This window comes from Pinus tabuliformis, chromosome 5_2, assembly GCF_031772625.1.
Source record: "Pinus tabuliformis cultivar Carrire ecotype Pingquan chromosome 5_2, CPIR1, whole genome shotgun sequence".
NCBI lineage: Eukaryota > Viridiplantae > Streptophyta > Pinopsida > Pinales > Pinaceae > Pinus > Pinus tabuliformis.
In genome coordinates, this window is record NC_142306.1 from 699,499,767 (window position 1) to 699,512,919 (window position 13,153).

At 39.3% G+C, this 13,153-nt stretch overlaps 1 protein-coding gene across 1 annotated transcript in view; it reads right to left on the bottom strand.

The window, feature by feature from the left end:
• Positions 1–2,088: 2,088 nt before the first annotated feature.
• Positions 2,089–13,153, bottom strand: part of LOC149161057 (putative phytol kinase 2, chloroplastic) — a 126,415-nt gene continuing 115,350 nt past the window's right edge. Inside the window, exons 2-6 of the mRNA XM_089436874.1 lie at positions 3,488–3,555; positions 3,118–3,249; positions 2,785–2,900; positions 2,563–2,677; positions 2,089–2,452 (exon numbers count right to left, since the gene is read on the bottom strand). Coding sequence (XP_089293000.1) covers positions 2,275–2,452; positions 2,563–2,677; positions 2,785–2,900; positions 3,118–3,249; positions 3,488–3,555 — 609 coding nt within the window. The 3' untranslated portion in view covers positions 2,089–2,274. The remainder of the gene's footprint in view (positions 2,453–2,562; positions 2,678–2,784; positions 2,901–3,117; positions 3,250–3,487; positions 3,556–13,153) is intronic.

The following is a 13,153-nucleotide window of genomic DNA, read 5'->3' on the forward strand; positions in this document are numbered from 1 at the left end:
CGAGCAGTTGATCTAGGGCCCATATGAGGTTTGTCTCATACCTTGAGACATGGGAGGGATAGCACCATCTTCAGTGCCCTCAACGTTGGAGCAGAATCAGGCATTCACACCACTAAGAGACCCATGAGACCCATTTTTGTGCCCCAAACCCAAAATTAGGGTCCATATGATGATTATGACATAGATCAAGGGGCCAAGTTTAAAGGGCTTCTACACTTGTTTTGGCACCATTTTCCCTCAATGCTAGCCCTAAAAGGGCCTACGCTTACGCTTGCATGACGTCAATACTTTACTCTATTTCGGCTCACATGTGTGGAGGATCTTTATGTTTTCACATTAGCTACTAGGTCGGCTTGTGACCTAGCTTGTTTTAGCACATTAATTTATAATTCTTAGAGGAGCTTGCAAGCAAAAAGGGAACTCAACCTCCTCATATAAATAGAGATCTCATTGTAACTTTTCATCATCACATCACTCTTGGATTATTTCGGCCTACTTGCGCATTTTCAACCTCTTGAACTTGTGGAGATATTTGGATCTTTTATGCATTTTGATATTTGGAGCTAAATCATTGCACTTTGGAGCTATTATTTGGATGAATGGAATGGATTCTTTGCATGTTATCTTGTAAGTGGACTTAAATTTTGACTATCTCTTGCATATCTAATGTATGGAATTTTGTTAATTCTAGTAATTGCACTTATGCCCAAATTTGTTGAATATACATTGAATATCCTTAGCGGTGAACTCTTGGTAGCTCTCCCATGAAAAACCCTTCTTCCATTGGATAGGTAATTGTTGGAATTTTGGTAGCTAGGGCATCACAATTTCAGCCTCCTTAGGAGTTATTTGGCTAATTTGAAACATCATTAACTCCATACTCCCAAGTGATAAGGGACTGGTCCAATTGGTTGATCATTTACCTTTCTTATACATTTTCTCTCTCTTTTGAATTTCGGCACCTTTAAGGCTATGGTAGTGAACTAGGGCTTGGTGCAAATCACTAGGCAAGAGGAGTTTTAGGGATTGAAGAGCCTAAACATCAAGGAGATAGTATTTGCCACAAAATCTATTCTTTTGGTGGGCATCCACTTCAATTTTGTCCATAAACTTTTTTACCCTAGTTGTTTGCCCTAAGAGGGATACCCTAGTTTTGTTTTCCCTCGACTTGAGGATTCTTCTTAAAGGTTTCATGAGCCTTGGCCTTTGCTAATTTACATTGTTGAAAATCTTTTCTCTTAGCCTTGACCTTTGGATACTCCAACACAACAAATTTCTAAAACACTAGGTCTTGTGCTTCTAGCCCTAGGTCTCTACATAGAAAGTAAATTGCCTCCTATGGGGGTCTTGAGCCTTTTTTGTGTGTAGAAGGTCTAGCCAAGTCACCTAACACTTTATAACTAGAATATCGTACATAGGTGACCTTTATCACATATTGGCACTGCTCCCATCGGTGAAAATCCGTAAAGGGCAGGGGGTTTTCGCTGTGGTGACAGTGAACCACTACCACATTGTTGTCTCTTGGCCTAGTTTATGCCTTGTAGGGTTTCCCTATCCAAACCCTGCTAGATTTTGCAGCAACATGTCCTATTTTCCAACACTGAAAAATCATGAAGCATATGTTATGGGATTGTCAATTTGTTAAGAGTTGTTGACAGTGCATTCAGGATTTATATTCAGATCTTCTCTGGGGTAGAGTGAATTGGTGGACAGACCCGCTTGGTGATTGCAGCTATTTCGCTCACTCGTCTTCCACTGTTAATTGGCACCGTCAAAGGATCTCTGCTCTGTTTATCCTTTGGAAGATCTGTTGTGGGTCAGTTTTTCATAATAAGGATCAGTTCTTTCTCTGCTTTTTATACCATGCGGAGGGATAGGTTATGTATGCAGTCGTTGGCCAAAGGTGTTTTAGTAATTAAAGATGCCATCTTTCTAGATGCAGTAGCATATTCTGATTTTATTTCCACTTTAGTAGTGCTGAGGAAGAGGATATAAGTTCATTGTATAGACACTTCCACTTCTTGTTTCAATGATCTAAATATTTTCCATATATATATAAGACGTGTTTCAATTCAATGGATAATAATATTATGAAAAACATACACCATAAATTATGCGTAATTATTTTAAGATACAGGGCCAGGCTTTATATTGTTAGATGGGAACCAGCGTATCAATTTAGTTTGATTTGTGCATTCTCAAATTCAAGACCACATGCTTAAGAGCATGTTGTAGCAAAAAGCAGGTACGCCATTTTTTATTGATTTGACCAGATTATAATAGCAACGCACCAACTAACACAGAAACCAATGGAACAGTAAGATTATCATCCATTTCAGTACTGATGGGCAAAGACTCCACAACAGTTGCCACCATGGATATAAGGAGAGTTGACAAAATCATTTTTGTGCTGACTTCATAATAACCAAAAGATGCAAAATAAAACATATACCTGCAGGAAAAGCACAAAACTAATTTGATCAAGTTCTGAATAAAAAATAACATAGAAAGGAACACTGCACAAAGATTTCTGAATAACTCACTTCCTATAACAATACATACCCTACAGAAAAGGTGAATCCCATGAGTAGCATTGTAAAGCTACCAGCAAAGGATTTGTTTTTGTTGTAAGGAAGTTTTACAGTTCCCAGTCTTCTTCCTACTATATCTGCAAAGCCTGTGAGAAGAAGGATTAAATACCATGAGAGGTAACTGCTTCAGCCCCAATTCTCAAGCATGTTAAGAGGAGTAAAAATTACAAGTGAGATGATTTTTAGTATTTACCATCTCCAGCACATAAGTTGGAAATTGTGACAGGACCAATGGGGGAGATCCTCCAAAATATGACAGTAACCAATGTTATTGTACTTGCATAGTAAAGTGGTCCCTTCAAAAGTTCCCTAGGGCATGAACCATTTTAACCATTGAGAAAATAGTAAACATACCCATTTCTACCTATACAGTAAATACCCTGCTTTTTGTGCAACTTCATTCAACTAAAACTATATTTTGACTAGGAAAATCAAGTTTCAACCACTGTCTTTGGTCTGTATCATGCAGTACCATGTATCACAAACTCAGTACATTGCAAGGATTTCATAGTTGTATAAATCTAACCTGGCATTTCCATGTCTGCTCATGGATTTGACCATAGCCTCATTTTTCAATATTCCCAGTCCCAATCCAATCATTCGGAGTATATTCAGTCCAGGTGCTAATGCTGCCAAATAAGATGCCTGACGACCAGTGCTGAAAAAAAGAGTATTGGCTTTGAAATTTAAGTAAATGATCTGTAATATATAAATGCAGCCTTCTTGATTTAGAAAAAATAGCAAGGACCACAAAAAGAAACAAAAGCTCTGTGAGGACTAGATAAATGTAAGACTAAATGTGAATAAATTCAGCCTTTAAAGAAAAATGTCTCCACAATACTCTTGTAATGGAAATTAAGGTGATAATTGATATTAAGAGAAGAAAATTGGCATACCTGAAAAGAGGCCAAAAGAGCATGAAAATGAGGCCAATGCTTATATGCACGAACTTGCGATTCAATTTCTACAAATACAAACCACAAATAAGGTAGTTGAAATATCATGAGGGTAGTAAGAGAATGCACACAAATGTTGACAAAATTGAGTTCAATGTGAGAAAAATTGTCACTTTTGACTTCTCATGCATCTATTGCTAATTTCAAATCATTGTAAGCAGATTCTGCACTCAAAGAATAATCCAAAAACCCTATGTAATTTTAATGCCGGAAAGCTATCAAATCAGAAATCTTCAAACAAATCTACAAACACATACAGCAGAAAATAATAAAGCAAATACACAGATCTGTCTCAATCACATCCATCTTCTATCGAATAAGGAAAGAAGAAATACACTGCAATAGTTCAAAACCAAAAACTCACTACCCAAACCAATGGTGCACCTTGCATCTCCTTCATAGAATAGGAAGAGGAAGATACAATGTATTTGGTCACATGCATGAAGTACTTGGTTTCATAGTGTCAAACCCTAACCCTAATCTAAATACCTAGATGGCCCTAGATACATGCATGCTTTGACTTGGTCTTCTCCAGTGGGGGCGCTTCATTCTTGGCACAACTCAACCTTTGAATTGGAGATAGACTGCTGCATGCAGCCTTGAGAACTGCACCCCTCCTAGAATATAAACTCCCATCCAATGCACCCTATGCAGACTCGGGATCTATTTCTTGTCTAAAAGAATAGACCATGCATGTAATCTAAAACTAAACTGAAGTAAGCACTCACAAAAGCAAGACTAGAATTTCTCTATCTAAAATAAAATGTAAACTGGAATTATTTGATGGTGGAAAAACTAGAAATATACTAATATTGGTACTACCCTCCTACAAAATTGCACCTCCTCCACACCGAAAACTAGTACTATGCCATCTCTCTCTGCCAAGACCGCTGCACAGAAACTTAGATGATCTTTGCTGAAGTGTGTCACTACTGTATGGATTTGCATTACTACTATTATTGTACAGACCTGCAATAGGTGTGCTACAGCTGGAGAATAATGTCCTAGATAAACAAGGTAAAATATCCAAGGTAAAAAAAAAATTCTAACACTCGGTAGTAGCAAGGAAAGTCGTACTTGACGTCAATGTGCTTGGGGCGGTCATGGAATACTAGATTTTTGGAGAGCCTGATACAAGTACGATTGTGAGAGTCGACCGTAGTAGGCTTTAACATCTTATTTGTCAGCTCTGTTATCAACTTCAAAGTTAGATGGCTTCACAACTAACAGTGTTGGTTTCCATTTGCTCTGCATTCACTTAACTTCATGTCACTTATGTGTGGTTCCTACTGAACCAAGATATCACTCATGAACCCAAACCAATGTTGCACAACTCGTACTCGTATAAGACTCGTCACGGCATTGACTCGTCGACTCGTATAAGACTCGGGAACGACCCTTATAAGACTCGTATAAGACTTGTCAAAATACAAAAAAAAAAACTTAAAATATGGTAAATTTTAAGCAAAAAATAGAAACTAATGACAATTCCAATCCTTGTAAGTTATAAAAACCACAATATATGCAATAATTCATAACATCATCTCATATCTATAAAAGTACAACATAACATATTCGATTTTTGTAAGAAAAACATTTAGATACTGAATAAGAAAAGGACTCATGATTCCATAATTAAAATCAAAAATGTCAGCAAGTTCAAAATTCAAATACATATCATAAATAATAAGTGATTGTCTCATAACAATCTTGAGTCTCATCACTCATAGACGACCATGCCTACAATAAGCCCTCGTGGAACTAGTGGTAACATCGGAAGACTGAAGCAACTGTGAGGCAGGGATATTTGGAGTCTCCATTTGAGATGGCAAACTAGAGAGATCCTCAGTCTCTTCATCAAGCCAACTCAAATCAAGGGCCTCCTCCTCCACAACCCAATCAGACTCTAAATCAATAGTATCCTCTAAAACCAAATTCATTGTTTGAGGGCCTGTTGATGCCCCGAAAATCGTTGTATCAACATTGGGGGATAACCACCCGGTCCGGACCTTAATACAGCTCCTTTTCCGTTTGGAATGGTGGCTCCGACTGGGGATAATGGGACCATTTTCCCAGTAATGAATAAACGGGATGGATGAATGATTGATTGTCTAATCTAATGATAGGCGAATTACTTAATCTATCAACAAAATAAAAGATCTACTACTAATCCCGGGAAATATTGTACTTTGAAGTGTAGCGCTTGATGATCTATGTTTATTAACAGGCATATAGATGACTCCATCTATTAAACATGGACATTTATTCATACAAGGATTACTTTGCTTAAATAGTTAAACAAAGTGATTAACGCAATATTGCTACACTTATCATTTATATCATCAATACATATATGATCAAAAGAAAAGCATTACTATAAACATCCAATAGTGGAGGAAATAAAGAAATGCTGTTAAAACACATACATATATTCGATAATAGCAAAGGCGATCAAATGACAATTCATATAAAAGGAATGAATTCAGACATAGATAATAGTACCATATGAGCTGCTAGTCACTCCCAATATCAATCGCTATTTGAGATTCTTCTTCCAACGCAGAAATACTTTCAAACAAAGACAGTAGTGCACATTTGCATAAAAGCTTCCTTGCCAAAATTAGAATAATTGGTCCAGTTTTATAAAAGAATATGGCTTAAGTACAGTAGTGCAACTTCAGTCGTTAAGTCAATTACAAAACTTTACGACCCTTTCCAAAACAATGAAAAGGTCTATAAATACTAAATTAAACTAACTATCTATGAAACTGAAATCCTACTTAATTGGTATCAAATGATCTTGAATATCTTCTTCTCAGCGATCTGGCAGTCGGCGGCATGAATCATCATGTAGGTTGTTTGCCTTTGAACCTGAGCTGACTTATCGCAAGCATTGGCTCCACTTCGGGCGGTCTGTTGAGGCGGGAGTTGAGCTGGGCGGCATAGGTGGCATCCTGAATATCAGGAATAATATACCCGATTGCATCTGTAAGGCATTTGAGGGCGGCTCTTTGACTGTGCGGTTTTATCAAGAAGAACCAATAGGCGTCCCATGTTAAACTGTTAATTCCAGCAATTAATCTTCCATTTTTCTCCAGATCCGGATAACATGACTGCTCCAATGTTTTCGCCGCTGTCAATTTACCTAGAGTGCATTGGGAAATCATGTTAGACAAGTAGAGAGTATTATTAACCAATTCAACCAAATTACTTGTGGTTGATTTGCATCTTGAAATTGCCCTCTCTGCTTTCATTAACTGGGATTGCCATTCTGTAAATAATATTTCTTTATGTGATTCTAAAATCCTTGGTAAATTTGCCGCCTGTCCCTGATCGGTATCTTGCCACTCAACAAATTCAGTTAATGTTTCTTCAGCTTGATCCAAGTCTGTTCTAGCCTTTTCTGTTTGTTTACTTATTGATGTCGTCAAATCGCATAATGGCTCGGCCTGGGTGATTTGTTGACATAAAAGCTTGATCTATGTTATTAATGCCTTATTTATCTGTAATGCTTCTGATTTGAATTCGGCTATCTGTGGAAGATCCTTTGTCTTCTCAAGCTGTGCTGATAATTGAGCAATCTGCTCATCTTTTAACTTCAGCATTTGTTCATTTGCCGCCTTCAGTTGTGCCAATGCCTCAGACAACTCTTTCTGCTTCTGGACTGCGCTGTGATCAATCCTCTGTTTCTCTTCCTGCAATTGTTGAGTTAATTGATTATTTATTTGTTGTTGTGTTAACAATTGCCGTTCTGCCTGCTCTGCCTTCTGCTGTGCTTCTGATAGTTGCGCTTGCAATGAAAAGATCTCCTGGTCCTTTGTTTTTAATAAAAGACTTACCTCTGATGCCTTGTCTATCGTTGTTGCCGAATAGGCTCCAGCATATTGTGATAGTTTTGTTAGGTCGTCAGAGGGGTCAAATTCCTCCTTCCAAACCACATTGCCCGTCACCATTTGTTCTGGGAATAGGGAAGGTTGATCAGTCCTTCTCCTCTTTCTCTGTCGTTTTACCACAGCGTTGTGTCTCGGGCTATAGAAGACATCCAAGGGAGGAATTTCTTCTATCTGCAAGATAATTTGATCAGAGGGATCCTTTGGGATTATTTCTACTTCCTTCGAACTGGGTAGGCCGTTGGTTCCACTTGGAACCTGTTTTGAAGTGGTCTCCTATGTATCTGTTTGTTTTGAAGTTTCGGTGTCCTTTGAACATTCAAGACTACTGATAATTGAATCAAATTGCTGCCATTCCTGGAGCAATTTGGGATCAATTTGAGTATCTACATTTACCTCTATGTTGCTATGTTCCTGCTCTTTAGTCTGGGTTTTCTCTTGCACTTTCTCCTGTTCTTCTGTTGTAACTGGAGGTTCCTTAGGATGTTGCTGTTCAGGCTCGCTTGGTCCTGTTGCTGGGGTTGTTGCCAACAGATCTAGAGGTAGAGTTTGCAACCTCTGTTCTCTAAGTCTGTTGAATTCAACTAACCCTTCATCTTTGTATTCCATTATGGCCAGCAATCTAACTTGATACATTGATTCAGCTGAGGAGAACAGGTCATCAAACTTATCTTCTATATGATCAAACTTTGTCAATTTGGCCTGTTCGAGTGCATTATAGGCGACCTTGTTAGGATCAAATCTCCTGTTAGGGAGAGTCGCTAGAGTTAATGACTTCATCTTCATAGCTTCTTTTTTTGCATGTTTGAAATCATGCAAAGTGTAGACACCACATCTAAGAGGAAAGGAGGGCCAGACCTGCTTCTTATTTTTCTTTAGAGTTTGTGTAACTCCTTCGGCAATAATCTGATAGGCTATCTCCCTTGCCAGCAGTTTATCAGGTATGTACAAAGGAAGGACATGAGGTTCGGCTTGGCTGCCAAAAATTCTTACATAAGTAAATTTCTCCTCTCCGAACCATCTTCCTATTGATGTCAAATCAATCCCTGCTTAGTAAGAAATTTTGGGAGCAGGTTTATTAAAAATAGAATAATGAATGGATAACATGAAGCCGTTGCAGACTTGGTATAAATGGTGCTTATAGGAAGTCTTCCACAATTTCCGATGGTATATGTGAATTGGCGTGGGGTCTTGTGCAGTCCACCTCCAGCCGAGTACAGGAAACTCAGAATTAAAACACAGGGTATCTAGTATATAAGCACTGTAGTAGAATGGGGGAATAAGCCTCTTGGAAACGGAAGTTTTAGTTCTAAAATTAAGAACTGTTGTTGCTAGCTTATCTGACAGTATGGTTGCCCAATCCATTATCTCACTATTACACGCCGCTTCCATCAAGGGAACCATTTCTATAGTGAAATTAGCGGAATCGTGCAACCCCCACAATCTACACATCATTATCCCAGCATAACAATACGGAGAACATAGGGAATCAACAGAGTACTTACCGGAAGTTTCATGCTTGTGTTTCGCCGGATTTTGCCTCCAATCCCGAATGGGTTCGGATTCAGTTTCGTTCTCACTTCGGAATTTCTCCAGAAATGCCTTGTTGTACTTCTTCTCTGGCTCAGGCAAATGATACATTTGCCTTAAATCATTAGCCTTGAATGAACCGAAGATTCTCCCATCTCTGGTGCAGAAGGTCCTGTCTGTGATGGGGATTTCCTCAATTGCCCACCTCACTACATCCGTATATGGGAGAATTTGTTCCCGAGCCGCTATCCGATGAAGGAAAGAGTCGGCCAAGTCTTTTAAAGTACCATCAGATTTTCGACTGGAATCCGTTGTAGCTTGTACTGCCGTCACCTTTGGTCCTTCGGCCTCGATCAAATTATAGGTACTTTGCCAAGTGGTCTTGCCTAGTCCTGAACATGTAGTATCAGATATCAATCCTTTCTTTTTAGTTGCTGGATCAGCGATGGCTTGACCTGTGGCTGGTGCAGTGGAAGCGATTGCAGTTTTCTTAGACTTCTTCTCCATTCTGCTTGAATCTATTACTTTGGAAGAATTCTGCACAGAAGTGAAAATAAGCATAACACAGAGATTTGGTAGCGAAAACCAAATACGAGTGAGATATATTGATCAATGCACGATGAAGGATTAACTTAAAGTGGCCGCGGATACAATCTGTGAAAAGATTTTTTAAACTTACTATTTCATTAAATGGTCGTTAAAACCTACCAATCCTTTAAATGCCCATCATATCGCTTATCGGTCGAATGATTTGTTTAAGCGTGCCTTGGATGTTTTGGCGGTTAAGCGCAGGTGAAACACTGTTTGAAAGATAAGGCCTTTAATACGAATTAATCGTAAAATCCCGGCTTTAACACTTTTTGAAGTTTGCGCTTTAGGCTTTATCGCAATCGGGCGTCGGGGGAAAACTTAAATCTTTATATTGACACCTTTTGGAATCCCCGATCGCCAATAGCGATATCGCATCGCATCGGGATTATTGACTGGGGCACTTTAAAATGCATGCATGGTATATCTCCGATCGCCGATAGCGATATCGCATCGCATCGGGGCGAAAGGGGACTTGATCGCATCGCAATCGGAGCAAAAAGCACTTGATCGCATCGCATCGGAGCGGAAGGCACTTTTGTTATGGGAACTTATTATTGCCGATATCCGATAGCCTATTGCATGTTATCGCGTCGGAGAAAACCAATGGGCCTTTAAATTATGCCTCCTTTGTCATTGCGATATGCGATCTTGCGATTGCTTTATCGCAATGATAAAAGATTAATCATTTATATTATAAGACCAAATAATTGGTTTTTTTTAAAAAGGTTTTTTGTAATCTTTTCATTTTGTTTTCGGACCTTTTTGAATAATACAAAGTTGATACCAATTAAAATAAAAAGGGACCCATTTCATATTATAGTTTTGTGAATAAAATTGGTATGAAATGGGGGGTTGTTGTTGAGCACAACAGGGCCCTGTGTCCGAATCCGGCGAATCAGATTCAATTCGACCCAATTCATGTTCGGATTTCGTGACACGTCGTGTCCGAATGGGACACAATCGAATCCGGATCGTTTCCTGTTCGGACACAACGTGTCACAAAATGCGGACACTAATCCGGCAAACTAGGACACGCGCGGCCATAAAAGGGCGAAAATGCTTATGTTTTGTATCATTTTGTGTCATTCCTTTTGCAAGAAGTGAGTTGTGGGTTTGCTGTTAGGAGTTTGGAGCAAGGAGCCAAGGGTTTGGAGAGTTTTCAAGGAAATTCAAGCAACAGGTAAATGCATTTCCTCTCTATTTTTTTGCATTTGTATTATAGCAGTTTGTATATGCATTTATTTTACAAATTTGTGCATGTTTTGTTTATTTGTTTTACAGTATTCATGGCTCAATCAAGGCCAGCAGGTAGGGGGCAAAGGAAGGGTAAGAATGTCCCCATTAAAGATGCCCCTCCTCCCCCAATTTCATCAGAGTCTGCTACAATTAATGTTGAGGGAAGACTTCCTCCTAAAGGTAACATTGAGAAATATCCCTTGTGGAAATATGTCACAAGAGAGGATGGGCCAAGCAACAAGGGGAAGGGAGGAGGCAATGTGAATTGGAGATGCAACTTTTTCCACAATATTTTCACAAGCACATATTTTCGTGTGAAAGAACATTTGTTGGCTTTACCAGGTTGTGGAGTTGGAGCTTGTACACAAGTTCCTTTATAAAAGAGGAAAGAAATGGAAAAAGAGTTCACTGTTGGTATGGCAAATGTGGCTGCAAAATAATAAAAAAACCAAGAATGATGACCCCCTTCCATTTTTGAGGAAAGGCACCAACAAATTTCCATTTGAGAGTTCTATTGGGGGACAAGCAGCAAAAAGAAAGGCAATTTCACTTGGTCCAATGGACAAGATTTTTCAAAAAGAGAAACGAGAAGAGCTTGATCTCACCATTGCCCTTTTTTTCTATCAAAACTTCATATCCTTTAATGTTGCACGCTCACCTCTATTTATTGAGATGTGTCGAGCTCTAACTCACAGGTCTCCATCATGGTATGTGCCTCCTGGTTCAAAGAAGCTTAGAACAACATTGTTGACGAAGGAAAAAAAAAGAGGTACAAAAAACGCTTGAGCCTATTAAAGCATCATGGCCAACATTTGGGGTTAGCATTGTTTCTGATGGATGACAGATCCAGGATGACACCCACTCATCAACTTCATGGTGTCTTCCTTGAATGGTCTAGTTTTCTTGAAAGTAGTGTATACACTTGGAGAATACAAGGATGCACAATATATGGGTGAGTTGTTTATTAAAGTTATTGAAGATGTAGGTGTTGATTCTTTTGTGCAAATCATTACAGATAATGCACCTGTTTGCAAGGTTGTTGGCATGATTGTGGAAGCTAAATATCCACAAGTGTTTTGTCCATTCATTGAACTTAGCACTGAAATCAATTACTTATGGTGTGCTTTGGATTGGTAACATTATTAAGGATGCACGGCATATCCGTAACTTTGTACAAAATCATACAAATGCCCTCACTATCTACAAGGAGTACAACAATCTATCATTGTTGAAGATTGTGGATGCACAGTTTGCCTCTTCATTCATCATGTTGAAGAGGTTGAGGGAGGTCAAGACCACTCTTGGGGCCATGGTTATTTCAAAGTTTTGGTCTTTTTGGAAAAAGACAGATCAACTAGCCTCTAAAAGAGTGAAGAACACAATGCTAGATGATTCTTGGTGGGAGAGGGTAGATCTAATTATTCAGATCATGGACCCTATCATTTCTTTGCTTCGATTCGCAGATACAAACAAACCCATCCTAGGAGAGGTTTATGAGGGATGGGATTCCATGATTGAGTCTGTGAGGAGCATTATTCTACAAAGTGAGTGCCCCGAGTTTGAGACATCACCAGAGGCCTTCTGTGGTACTATACAGGATATTATTGTCAGCAGATGGGACAAGAATTGCACACCTTTACATTGTTTGGCTCACTCATTGAACCCAAAATACTACAACCATGAGTGGCTGAATGGTGGACCTTCCCACAAATTCCCTCCTCACATGGATGGTGAAATCTCACAGGGAAGGAAAGATGCATTCAAGTGGGTTTTTCAGGATAGAGCATTGCTTGATGAGGTGGAGGATGCCTTTGCAGAGTTTTCCACTCGCACTGGTCGATTTGCAAGATATGATGTGATAAAGACAGGGGGGCTAAGAAGCCCTATTCTTGGTGGGCAAATCATGGGGAAACAAGCCCTCCTCTACAGCAGTTAGCCATGAGACTCCTCTCTCAAGTGACTTCATCCTCTTATTGCAAGAGGAATTGGAGCACATATGGGAATTTGTATAGTGTTAAGAAGAGCAGGCTTGAGCAGTCGAGGGCAGAGACAATGGTGTATGTGCACACCAACCTTCGTCTTATTTACATGCAAAGGGAAGAGTGGTTGAAGGGAAAGACAATATGTGGGATGTCTTTCCTAATGATATTGGTCTAGACAGCAGTGTTGAGTTGTCATTGGCCAACATGGATCTCAATGATCCAGTGCTAGAGCCTGTTATATTTGATGACGGTGATCTTGTAGAGGGGTCATCCTCCACACCAGCATATGCACAGACGACTATGGATAAAGGGGAGGAGGAGGATGCAGAGGAGAGCAATGGTGACCATGATGATGAGGACAACGATGGTGATTCTAA